The sequence below is a fragment of the Oncorhynchus mykiss genome, chromosome 3 (genome assembly GCF_057628025.1).
Source record: "Oncorhynchus mykiss isolate SJ-2025 chromosome 3, ASM5762802v1, whole genome shotgun sequence".
Taxonomy (NCBI): Eukaryota; Metazoa; Chordata; class Actinopteri; order Salmoniformes; family Salmonidae; genus Oncorhynchus; species Oncorhynchus mykiss.
Genome location: NC_143024.1, coordinates 6,682,501 through 6,695,000, shown reverse-complemented (window position 1 = coordinate 6,695,000; position 12,500 = coordinate 6,682,501). Strand labels below are relative to the sequence as shown.

Genomic DNA, 12,500 nt, shown 5'->3' with positions numbered 1-12,500 from the left:
CCCTCAGCGATGAACTACCACACATGTTCACGGTCCACTCTGCCACTGGAGAGGCCTACAAACTCAGAGGTACGTGGAGAGGACGTCTGTTACTCTACAGATGTCATGAGACAGTTATTATACTTCTCTTAGCCTGGCTGGTCCAGGATTCTGTTTGTTGCTGTGTTTCACCATCTTCTGCAGACACCGCAGACAGATCCTGGACCGGATGAGGTCACTTATTACAAAACTCAGAGGTACGTTTACTGGATGTGTTACGTCATTCTTAGAGCCTGGTCCCAGATCTGTTGGTGCTGTCGAACCAATTCTTATATGATGGTGATCACAGGAGTTAACAAGACAACACAAACAGATCTGGGACCAGGCTATCTCATCCTTCCCTCTGCAACACCTCTGTCAACCACAGGTTTCCTCTGGTATCTCCTCCACCACAGGTTTCCTCTTGTATTTCCTCCACCTCTGTCAACCACAGGTTTCCTCTGGTATCTCCTCCACCACAGGTTTCCTCTTGTATTTCCTCTACCTCTGTCAACCACAGGTTTCCTCTGGTATCTCCTCCACCACAGGTTTCCTCTTGTGTCTCCTCCACCTTTCTCAACCACAGGTTTCCTCTGGTATCTCCTCCACCACAGGTTTCCTCTTGTATCTCCTCCACCTTTCTCAACCACAGGTTTCCTCTTGTATCTCCTCTACCTCTGTCAACCACAGGTTACCTCTTGTATCTCCTCCACCTCTCTCAACAACAGGTTACCTCTTGTATCTCCTCCACCTTTCTCCACCACAGGTTTCCTCTTGTGTCTCCTCCACCTCTGTCAACCACAGGTTTCCTCTTGTATCTCCTCCACCTTTCTCCACCACAGGTTACCTCTTGTATCTCCTCCACCTTTCTCCACCACAGGTTACCTCTTGTATCTCCTCCACCTTTCTCCACCACAGGTTTCCTCTTGTGTCTCCTCCACCTCTGTCAACCACAGGTCTCCTCTTGTGTCTCCTCTACCTCTCTCAACCACAGGTTACCTCTTGTATCTCCTCTACCTCTCTCAACCACAGGTCTCCTCTTGTGTCTCCTCTACCTCTCTCAACCACAGGTTTCCTCTTGTGTCTCCTCTACCTCTCTCAACCACAGGTTACCTCTTGTATCTCCTCTACCTCTCTCAACCACAGGTTACCTCTTGTATCTCCTCCACCACAGGTTTCCTCTTGTGTCTCCTCCACCTCTGTCAACCACAGGTTTCCTCTTGTGTCTCCTCCACCACAGGTTACCTCCTGTATCTCCTCTACCTCTCTCAACCACAGGTTACCTCTTGTATCTCCTCCACCACAGGTTTCCTCTTGTATCTCCTCTACCTCTCTCAACCACAGGTTACCTCTTGTATCTCCTCCACCACAGGTTTCCTCTTGTGTCTCCTCTACCTCTCTCAACCACAGGTTTCCTCTTGTATCTCCTCTACCTCTCTCAACCACAGGTTACCTCTTGTATCTCCTCCACCACAGGTTTCCTCTTGTGTCTCCTCTACCACAGGTTTCCTCTTGTATCTCCTCTACCTCTGTCAACCACAGGTTACCTCTTGTATCTCCTCCACCACAGGTTTCCTCTTGTATCTCCTCTACCTCTCTCAACCACAGGTTTCCTCTTGTATCTCCTCCACCACAGGTTTCCTCTTGTATCTCCTCTACCTCTCTCAACCACAGGTTTCCTCTTGTATCTCCTCCACCACAGGTTTCCTCTTGTATCTCCTCCACCACAGGTTTCCTCTTGTATCTCCTCTACCTCTCTCAACCACAGGTTACCTCTTGTATCTCCTCCACCACAGGTTTCCTCTTGTGTCTCCTCTACCTCTCTCAACCACAGGTTTCCTCTTGTATCTCCTCCACCACAGGTTTCCTCTTGTGTCTCCTCTACCTCTCTCAACCACAGGTCTCCTCTTGTATCTCCTCTACCTCTCTCAACCACAGGTTACCTCTTGTGTCTCCTCTACCACAGGTTTCCTCTTGTGTCTCCTCCACCACAGGTTTCCTCTTGTGTCTCCTCCACCACAGGTTTCCTCTTGTGTCTCCTCTACCTCTGTCAACCACAGGTTTCCTCTGGTATCTCCTCCACCACAGGTTTCCTCTTGTATCTCCTCCACCTCTCTCAACCACAGGTTCCCTCTGGTATCTCCTCAACCACAGGTCTCCTCTTGTGTCTCCTCCACCTCTCTCAACCACAGGTTTCCTCTGGTATCTCCTCAACCACAGGTCTCCTCTTGTGTCTCCTCCACCTCTCTCAACCACAGGTTTCCTCTGGTATCTCCTCAACCACAGGTCTCCTCTTGTGTCTCCTCCACCTCTGTCAACCACAGGTTTCCTCTTGTATCTCCTCCACCACAGGTTTCCTATTGTATCTCCTCCACCTCTGTCAACCACAGGTTACCTCTTGTGTCTCCTCCAATAACAACCACTAACCATGTTAGACTGATGTTTCAAAGCAGCTTTTATTATGATAAAATCCACAACATTTCCACCATATGGCTCTGGTCTAAAGTAGTGCACTATGTAGGGAATAGGGCTCTGGTCTAAAGTAATGCACTATGTAGGGAATAGAGCTCTGGTCTAAAGTAGTGCACTATGTAGGGAATAGGGCTCTGGTCTAAAGTAGTGCACTATGTAGGGAATAGAGCTCTGGTCTAAAGTACTGCACTATGTAGGGAATAGGGCTCTGGTCTAAAGTAGTGCACTATGTAGGGAATAGAGCTCTGGTCTAAAGTAATGCACTATGTAGGGAATAGAGCTCTGGTCTAAAGTAATGCACTATGTAGGGAATAGGGCTCTGGTCTAAAGTAGTGCACTATGTAGGGAATAGAGCTCTGGTCTAAAGTAGTGCACTATGTAGGGAATAGGGCTCTGGTCTAAAGTAGTGCACTATGTAGGGAATAGAGCTCTGGTCTAAAGTAATGCACTATGTAGGGAATAGAGCTCTGGTCTAAAGTAATGCACTATGTAGGGAATAGGGCTCTGGTCTAAAGTAGTGCACTATGTAGGGAATAGGGCTCTGGTCTAAAGTAGTGCACTATGTAGGGAATAGGGCTCTGGTCTAAAGTAGTGCACTATGTAGGGAATAGGGCTCTGGTCTAAAGTAGTGCACTATGTAGGGAATAGGGCTCTGGTCTAAAGTAGTGCACTATGTAGGGAATAGGGCTCTGGTCTAAAGTAGTGCAGTATGTAGGGAATAGGGCTCTGGTCTAAAGTAGTGCACTATGTAGGGAATAGGGCTCTGGTCTAAAGTAGTGCACTATGTAGGGAATAGGGCTCTGGTCTAAAGTAGTGCACTATGTAGGGAATAGGGCTCTGGTCTAAAGTAGTGCACTATGTAGGGAATAGGGCTCTGGTCTAAAGTAGTGCACTATGTAGGGAATAGGGTCCTGGTCTAAAGTAGTGTACTATATAGGGAATAGGGCTCTGGTCTAAAGTAGTGCACTATGTAGGGAATAGGGCTCTGGTCTAAAGTAGTGCACTATGTAGGGAATAGGGCTCTGGTCTATAGTAGTGCACAATATAGGGAATAGGGCTCTGGTCTAAAGTAGTGCACTATGTAGGGAATAGGGCTCTGGTCTAAAGTAGTGCACTATGTAGGGAATAGGGCTCTGGTCTAAAGTAGTGCACTATGTAGGGAACAGGGCTCTGGTCTAAAGTAGTGCACTATGTAGGGAATAGGGCTCTGGTCTAAAGTAGTGCACTATGTAGGGAATAGGGCTCTGGTCTAAAGTAGTGCACTATGTAGGGAATAGGGCTCTGGTCTAAAGTAGTGCACTATGTAGGGAATAGGGCTCTGGTCTAAAGTAGTGCACTATGTAGGGAATAGGGCTCTGGTCTAAAGTAGTGCACTATGTAGGGAATAGGGTCCTGGTCTAAAGTAGTGTACTATATAGGGAATAGGGCTCTGGTCTAAAGTAGTGCACTATGTAGGGAATAGGGCTCTGGTCTAAAGTAGTGCACTATGTAGGGAATAGGGCTCTGGTCTATAGTAGTGCACAATATAGGGAATAGGGCTCTGGTCTAAAGTAGTGCACTATGTAGGGAATAGGGCTCTGGTCTAAAGTAGTGCACTATGTAGGGAATAGGGCTCTGGTCTAAAGTAGTGCACTATGTAGGGAACAGGGCTCTGGTCTAAAGTAGTGCACTATGTAGGGAATAGGGCTCTGGTCTAAAGTAGTGCACTATGTAGGGAATAGGGCTCTGGTCTAAAGTAGTGCACTATGTAGGGAATAGGGCTCTGGTCTAAAGTAGTGCACTATGTAGGGAATAGGGCTCTGGTCTAAAGTAGTGCACTATGTAGGGAATAGGGCTCTGGTCTAAAGTAGTGCACTATGTAGGGAATAGGGCTCTGGTCTAAAGTAGTGCACTATATAGGGAATAGGGCTCTGGTCTAAAGTAGTGCACTATATAGGGAATAGGGCTCTGGTCTAAAGTAGTGCACTATGTAGGGAATAGGGTGGCATGTAGGACGCAAGCTCAACATCCCGACATTCACACTTAGTCTAGAGGTTTCATAACTGGCCCTGCTGCTGTAGTGATCTATATGTGGGGGTATGTTGAGACTGGATAGACATACCCCCATATATAGATCACTACAGTATGTTGAGACTGGATAGACATACCCCCATATATAGATCACTACAGTATGTTGAGACTGGATAGACATACCCCCATATATAGATCATTACAGTATGTTGAGACTGGATAGACATACCCCCATATATAGATCACTACAGTATGTTGAGACTGGATAGACATACCCCCATATATAGATCACTACAGTATGTTGAGACTGGAGAGTCATACCCCCATGTATAGATCATTACAGTATGTTGAGACTGGATAGACATACCCCCATATATAGATCACTACAGTATGTTGAGACTGGATAGACATACCCCCATATATAGATCACTACAGTATGTTGAGACTGGATAGACATACCCCCATATATAGATCACTACAGTATGTTGAGACTGGATAGACATACCCCCATATATAGATCACTACAGTATGTTGAGACTGGATAGACATACCCCCATATATAGATCACTACAGTATGTTGAGACTGGATAGACATACCCCCATATATAGATCACTACAGTATGTTGAGACTGGATAGACATACCCCCATATATAGATCACTACAGTATGTTGAGACTGGATAGACATACCCCCATATATAGATCACTACAGTATGTTGAGACTGGATAGACATACCCCCATATATAGATCACTACAGTATGTTGAGACTGGATAGACATACCCCCATATATAGATCACTACAGTATGTTGAGACTGGATAGACATACCCCCATATATAGATCACTACAGTATGTTGAGACTGGATAGACATACCCCCATATATAGATCACTACAGTATGTTGAGACTGGATAGACATACCCCCATATATAGATCATTACAGTATGTTGAGACTGGAGAGTCATATTGTAATACTTTATATTTGGCCCAAATATACTTGGTACTTGCATACATTTTTGATAAAGTCCCCAAAAACACAAACTGAAAGTATTAGAGTGTCTTCACAGTTTCCAGTCTGCCAGTCAGCACTTCCTTAACATGTCGTGTGTGCATCTTCAGCTCCTATACTCTACAGTAATGTGTCTCTCTCTCTCTCTCAATTCAATTCAATTCAAAGCAACCTCTCTCTCTCTCCTCTCTCCTTCTCTCACTCTCACTCTGTTTCCGTCTCTCTCTCTTTCTCACTGCCTCTCTCTCTCTCTCTGCCTCTCTCTCTCTCTGCCTCTCTGCCTCTCTCTCTCTCTGCCTCTCTCTCTCTCTCTCTCTCTCTCTCTCTCTCTCTCTCTATCTCTCTCTCTCTCTCTCTGCCTCTCTCTCTCTCTCTCTCTCTCTCTCTCTCTCTCTATCTCTTTCTCTCTCTGTCTATGTCTCTGTCTCTGTCTCTCTGTCTCTGTCTCTCTCTCTCTCTCTCTCTCTCTCTCTCTCTCTCTCTCTCTCTGTAGCTTCGGACGCTGGGGAACAGCAGCTGTGGATGAGTCAGATGCAGCTCTGTGCCCGGCGCAACTCTGACTCCAGTGCCAAGGTAGAATCTATAGGCTATACCACCTCACCCTTTACCTCCTTTACCTACTGTAGAATCTATAGACTATACCACCTCATACTTTACCTACTGTAGAATATATAGACTATACCACCTCATCCTTTACATACTGTAGAATCTATATGCTATACCACCTCATCCTTTACATACTGTAGAATGTATAGACTATACCACCTCATCCTTTACCTCCTGTAGAATCTATAGGCTATACCACCTCATCCTTTACATACTGTAGAATGTATAGACTATACCACCTCATCCTTTACCTCCTGTAGAATGTATAGACTATACCACCTCATCCTTTACATACTGTAGAATGTATAGACTATACCACCTCATCCTTTACATACTGTAGAATCTATAGACTATACCACCTCATACTTTACCTACTGTAGAATGTATAGACTATACCACCTCATCCTTTACCTACTGTAGAATGTATAGACTATACCACCTCATCCTTTACCTCCTTTACCTACTGTAGAATCTATAGACTATACCACCTCATCCTTTACCTACTGTAGAATGTATAGACTATACCACCTCATCCTTTACATACTGTAGAATCTATAGACTATACCACCTCATCCTTTACCTCCTGTAGAATGTATAGACTATACCACCTCATCCTTTACCTCCTTTACCTACTGTAGAATCTATAGACTATACCACCTCATCCTTTACCTACTGTAGAATGTATAGACTATACCACCTCATCCTTTACCTACTGTAGAATCTATAGACTATACCACCTCATCCTTTACCTACTGTAGAATGTATAGACTATACCACCTCATCCTTTACCTCCTGTAGAATGTATAGACTATACCACCTCATCCTTTACCTCCTGTAGAATGTATAGACTATACCACCTCATCCTTTACCTCCTATAGAATCTATAGGCTATACCACCTCATCCTTTACCTCCTTTACCTACTGTAGAATCTATAGACTATACCACCTCATCCTTTACCTACTGTAGAATGTATAGACTATACCACCTCATCCTTTACCTACTGTAGAATCTATAGACTATACCACCTCATCCTTTACATACTGTAGAATCTATAGACTATACCACCTCACCCTTTACCTCCTTTACCTACTGTAGAATCTATAGACTATACCACCTCACCCTTTACCTCCTTTACCTACTGTAGAATCTATATGCTATACCACCTCATCTTTTACATACTGTAGAATCTATAGGCTATACCACCTCATCCTTTACATACTGTAGAATCTATAGGCTATACCACCTCATCTTTTACATACTGTAGAATCTATAGGCTATACCACCTCATCCTTTACCTCCTTTACCTACTGTAGAATCTATAGACTATACCACCTCATCCTTTACCTACTGTAGAATGTATAGACTATACCACCTCATCCTTTACCTCCTTTACCTACTGTAGAATGTATAGACTATACCACCTCATCCTTTACCTACTGTAGAATCTATAGGCTATACCACCTCATCCTTTACCTACTGTAGAATGTATAGACTATACCACCTCATCCTTTACCTCCTTTACCTACTGTAGAATGTATAGACTATACCACCTCATCCTTTACATACTGTAGAATCTATAGACTATACCACCTCATCCTTTACCTCCTTTACCTACTGTAGAATCTATAGACTATACCACCTCATCCTTTACCTACTGTAGAATGTATAGACTATACCACCTCATCCTTTACCTCCTTTACCTACTGTAGAATGTATAGACTATACCACCTCATCCTTTACCTCCTATAGAATCTATAGGCTATACCACCTCATCCTTTACCTCCTTTATCTACTGTAGAATCTATAGGCTATACCACCTCACCCTTTACCTACTGTAGAATCTATAGGCTATACCACCTCATACTTTACCTACTGTAGAATATATAGACTATACCACCTCATCCTTTACCTACTGTAGAATCTATAGACTATACCACCTCATCCTTTACATACTGTAGAATCTATAGACTATACCACCTCACCATTTACCTACTGTAGAATCTATAGGCTATACCACCTCATCCTTTACCTACTGTAGAATCTATAGGCTATACCACCTCATCCTTTACATACTGTAGAATCTATAGACTATACCACCTCACCCTTTACCTACTGTAGAATCTATAGGCTATACCACCTCACCCTTTACCTACTGTAGAATTTATAGGCTATACCACCTCATACTTTACCTACTGTAGAATATATAGACTATACCACCTCATCCTTTACCTACTGTAGAATCTATAGACTATACCACCTCATCCTTTACATACTGTATAATCTATAGACTATACCACCTCACCCTTTACCTACTGTAGAATCTATAGGCTATACCACCTCATCCTTTACCTACTGTAGAATCTATAGGCTATACCACCTCATCCTTTACATACTGTAGAATCTATAGACTATACCACCTCATCCTTTACCTCCTTTACCTCCTGTAGAATCTATAGACTATACCACCTCATTCTTTACCTACTGTAGAATGTATAGACTATACCACCTCATCCTTTACCTCCTTTACCTACTGTAGAATGTATAGACTATACCACCTCACCCTTTACCTACTGTAGAATCTATAGGCTATACCACCTCATCCTTTACCTACTGTAGAATCTATAGGCTATACCACCTCATCCTTTACCTACTGTAGAATCTATAGGCTATACCACCTCATCCTTTACACACTGTAGAATCTATAGACTATACCACCTCATCCTTTACCTCCTTTACCTACTGTAGAATCTATAGACTATACCACCTCATCCTTTACCTACTGTAGAATCTATATGCTATACCACCTCATCCTTTACCTACTGTAGAATATATAGGCTATACCACCTCATCCTTTACATACTGTAGAATCTATAGACTATACCACCTCATCCTTTACCTCCTTTACCTACTGTAGAATCTATAGACTATACCACCTAATCCTTTACCTACTGTAGAATCTATAGGCTATACCACCTCATCCTTTACCTACTGTAGAATCTATAGACTATACCACCTCATCCTTTACCTACTGTAGAATGTATAGACTATACCACCTCATCCTTTACCTCCTTTACCTACTGTAGAATCTATAGACTATACCACCTCATCCTTTACCTACTGTAGAATGTATAGACTATACCACCTCATCCTTTACCTACTGTAGAATGTATAGACTATACCACCTAATCCTTTACCTCCTTTACCTACTGTAGAATCTATAGACTATACCACCTCATCCTTTACCTACTGTAGAATCTATAGACTATACCACCTCATCCTTTACCTACTGTAGAATCTATAGGCTATACCACCTCATCCTTTACCTCCTGTAGAATCTATAGGCTATACCACCTCATCCTTTACCTCCTGTAGAATCTATAGACTATACCACCTCACCCTTTACCTCCTGTAGAATCTATAGGCTATACCACCTCATCCTTTACCTCCTATAGAATCTATAGGTTATACCACCTCATCCTTTACCTCCTATAGAATCTATAGGTTATACCACCTCATCCTTTGCCTCCTATAGAATCTATAGGTTATACCACCTCATCCTTTACCTACTGTAGAATCTATAGGTTATACCACCTCATCCTTTACCTCCTATAGAATCTATAGGTTATACCACCTCATCCTTTACCTCCTATAGAATCTATAGGTTATACCACCTCATCCTTTACCTACTGTAGAATCTATAGGTTATACCACCTCATCCTTTACCTCCTATAGAATCTATAGGTTATACCACCTCATCCTTTACCTACTGTAGAATCTATAGGTTATACCACCTCATCCTTTACCTCCTATAGAATCTATAGGTTATACCACCTCATCCTTTACCTACTGTAGAATCTATAGGTTATACCACCTCATCCTTTACCTCCTATATAATCTATAGGCTATACCACCTCATCCTTTACCTCCTATAGAATCTATAGGTTATACCACCTCATCCTCATTGGCATTTTAAATGTTTTATTCTTTCATTCTTCTCTGTTTATTTTCTCTCTGTTTATCTTCTTCTAAGAGGAGGGGAGAAATGGGAATAGTTGCGTTTTGTCCTTTAATCATCACGGTCAGGAAGCAGACCTTCTGCTAGTTTCACCTTCTCTGCTTCTCGTCTCTGACATTCTAGAATCCCAAATGCCATCCTATTCCCTATCTAGTGCACTTCATTTGACCCGCTAGGACCCATAGGGCTTTAGTTAAAAGTAGTGCACTATTCTAAAGGGGATTTCCCCCGCCAGAGAGGCTATAGGAAGTCGCAACGTCAGCTTCTCCAGAATCACACAGTGTCACAGTGACATTATCAGAGTCCCCGGGCCAGTCTGGAGCCAAACTTGAACCATAACATTCAATACTGACGGACATTTAGTGTCAGTTAAACAGATCCAAGGTAGGAACATCAGCACTTTGTTACAACAGAGAATTATAGATGAGCAAGTGACCATGGTTACCTGCTGTTTCCCTTTCCCTAAGGGAATTTTTAGTTTTCTTTATTTTATTTCACCTTTATTTAAACAGGTAGGCCAGTTGAGAACACCTTTATTTACAGTGCATTGCGAAAGTATTCGGCCCCCTTGAACTTTGCGACCTTTTGCCACATTTCAGGCTTCAAACATAAAGATATAAAACTGTATTTTTTTGTGAAGAATCAACAACAAGTGGGACACAATCATGAAGTGGAACGACATTTATTGGATATTTCAAACTTTTTTAACAAATCAAAAACTGAAAAATTGGGCGTGCAAAATTATTCAGCCCCTTTACTTTCAGTGCAGCAAACTCTCTCCAGAAGTTCAGTGAGGATCTCTGAATGATCCAATGTTGACCTAAATGACTAATGATGATAAATACAATCCACCTGTGTGTAATCAAGTCTCCGTATAAATGCACCTGCACTGTGATAGTCTCAGAGGTCCGTTAAAAGCGCAGAGAGCATCATGAAGAACAAGGAACACATCAGGCAGGTCCGAGATACTGTTGTGAAGAAGTTTAAAGCCGGATTTGGATACAAAAAGATTTCCCAAGCTTTAAACATCCCAAGGAGCACTGTGCAAGCGATAATATTGAAATGGAAGGAGTATCAGACCACTGCAAATCTACCAAGACCTGGCCGTCCCTCTAAACTTTCAGCTCATACAAGGAGAAGACTGATCAGAGATGCAGCCAAGAGGCCCATGATCACTCTGGATGAACTGCAGAGATCTACAGCTGAGGTGGGAGACTCTGTCCATAGGACAACAATCAGTCGTATATTGATGCTGGTGTTGATGAACCTGAGGGTAACAGGATCAACAGACATATTGATGCTGGTGTCGATGAACCTGAGGGTAACAGGATCAACAGACATATTGATGCTGGTGTTGATGAACCTGAGGGTAACAGGATCAACAGACATATTGATGCTGGTGTTGATGAACCTGAGGGTAACAGGATCAACAGACATATTGATGCTGGTGTTGATGAACCTGAGGGTAACAGGATCAACAGACATATTGATGCTGGTGTTGATGAACCTGAGGGTAACAGGATCAACAGACATATTGATGCTGGTGTTGATGAACCTGAGGGTAACAGGATCAACAGACATATTGATGCTGGTGTTGATGAACCTGAGGGTAACAGGATCAACAGACATATTGATGCTGGTGTTGATGAACCTGAGGGTAACAGGATCAACAGACATATTGATGCTGGTGTTGATGAACCTGAGGGTAACAGGATCAACAGACATATTGATGCTGGTGTTGATGAACCTGAGGGTAACAGGATCAACAGACATATTGATGCTGGTGTTGATGAACCTGAGGGTAACAGGATCAACAGACATATTGATGCTGGTGTTGATGAACCTGAGGGTAACAGGATCAACAGACATATTGATGCTGGTGTTGATGAACCTGAGGGTAACAGGATCAACAGACATATTGATGCTGGTGTTGATGAACCTGAGGGTAACAGGATCAACAGACATATTGATGCTGGTGTTGATGAACCTGAGGGTAACAGGATCAACAGACATATTGATGCTGGTGTTGATGAACCTGAGGGTAACAGGATCAACAGACATATTGATGCTGGTGTTGATGAACCTGAGGGTAACAGGATCAACAGACATATTGATGCTGGTGTTGATGAACCTGAGGGTAACAGGAGCAACAGACATATTGATGCTGGTGTTGATGAACCTGAGGGTAACAGGATCAACAGACATATTGATGCTGGTGTTGATGAACCTGAGGGTAACAGGATCAACAGACATATTGATGCTGGTGTTGATGAACCTGAGGGTAACAGGATCAACAGACATATTGATGCTGGTGTTGATGAACCTGAGGGTAACAGGATCAACAGACATATTGATGCTGGTGTTGATGAAC

The 12,500-nt window shown here is 42.9% G+C and overlaps 1 protein-coding gene across 3 annotated transcripts in view; it reads left to right on the top strand.

The window, feature by feature from the left end:
- Positions 1–12,500, top strand: part of LOC149984286 (oxysterol-binding protein-related protein 10-like) — a 113,128-nt gene that overhangs the window by 11,037 nt on the left and 89,591 nt on the right. For all 3 annotated transcript variants that reach the window (XM_090219737.1, XM_090219745.1, XM_090219749.1), the window contains exons 2-3: positions 1–69; positions 6,001–6,080. The exon at positions 1–69 is cut by the window's left edge and continues 107 nt beyond it. In XM_090219737.1, coding sequence (XP_090075863.1) covers positions 1–69; positions 6,001–6,080 — 149 coding nt within the window. The remainder of the gene's footprint in view (positions 70–6,000; positions 6,081–12,500) is intronic.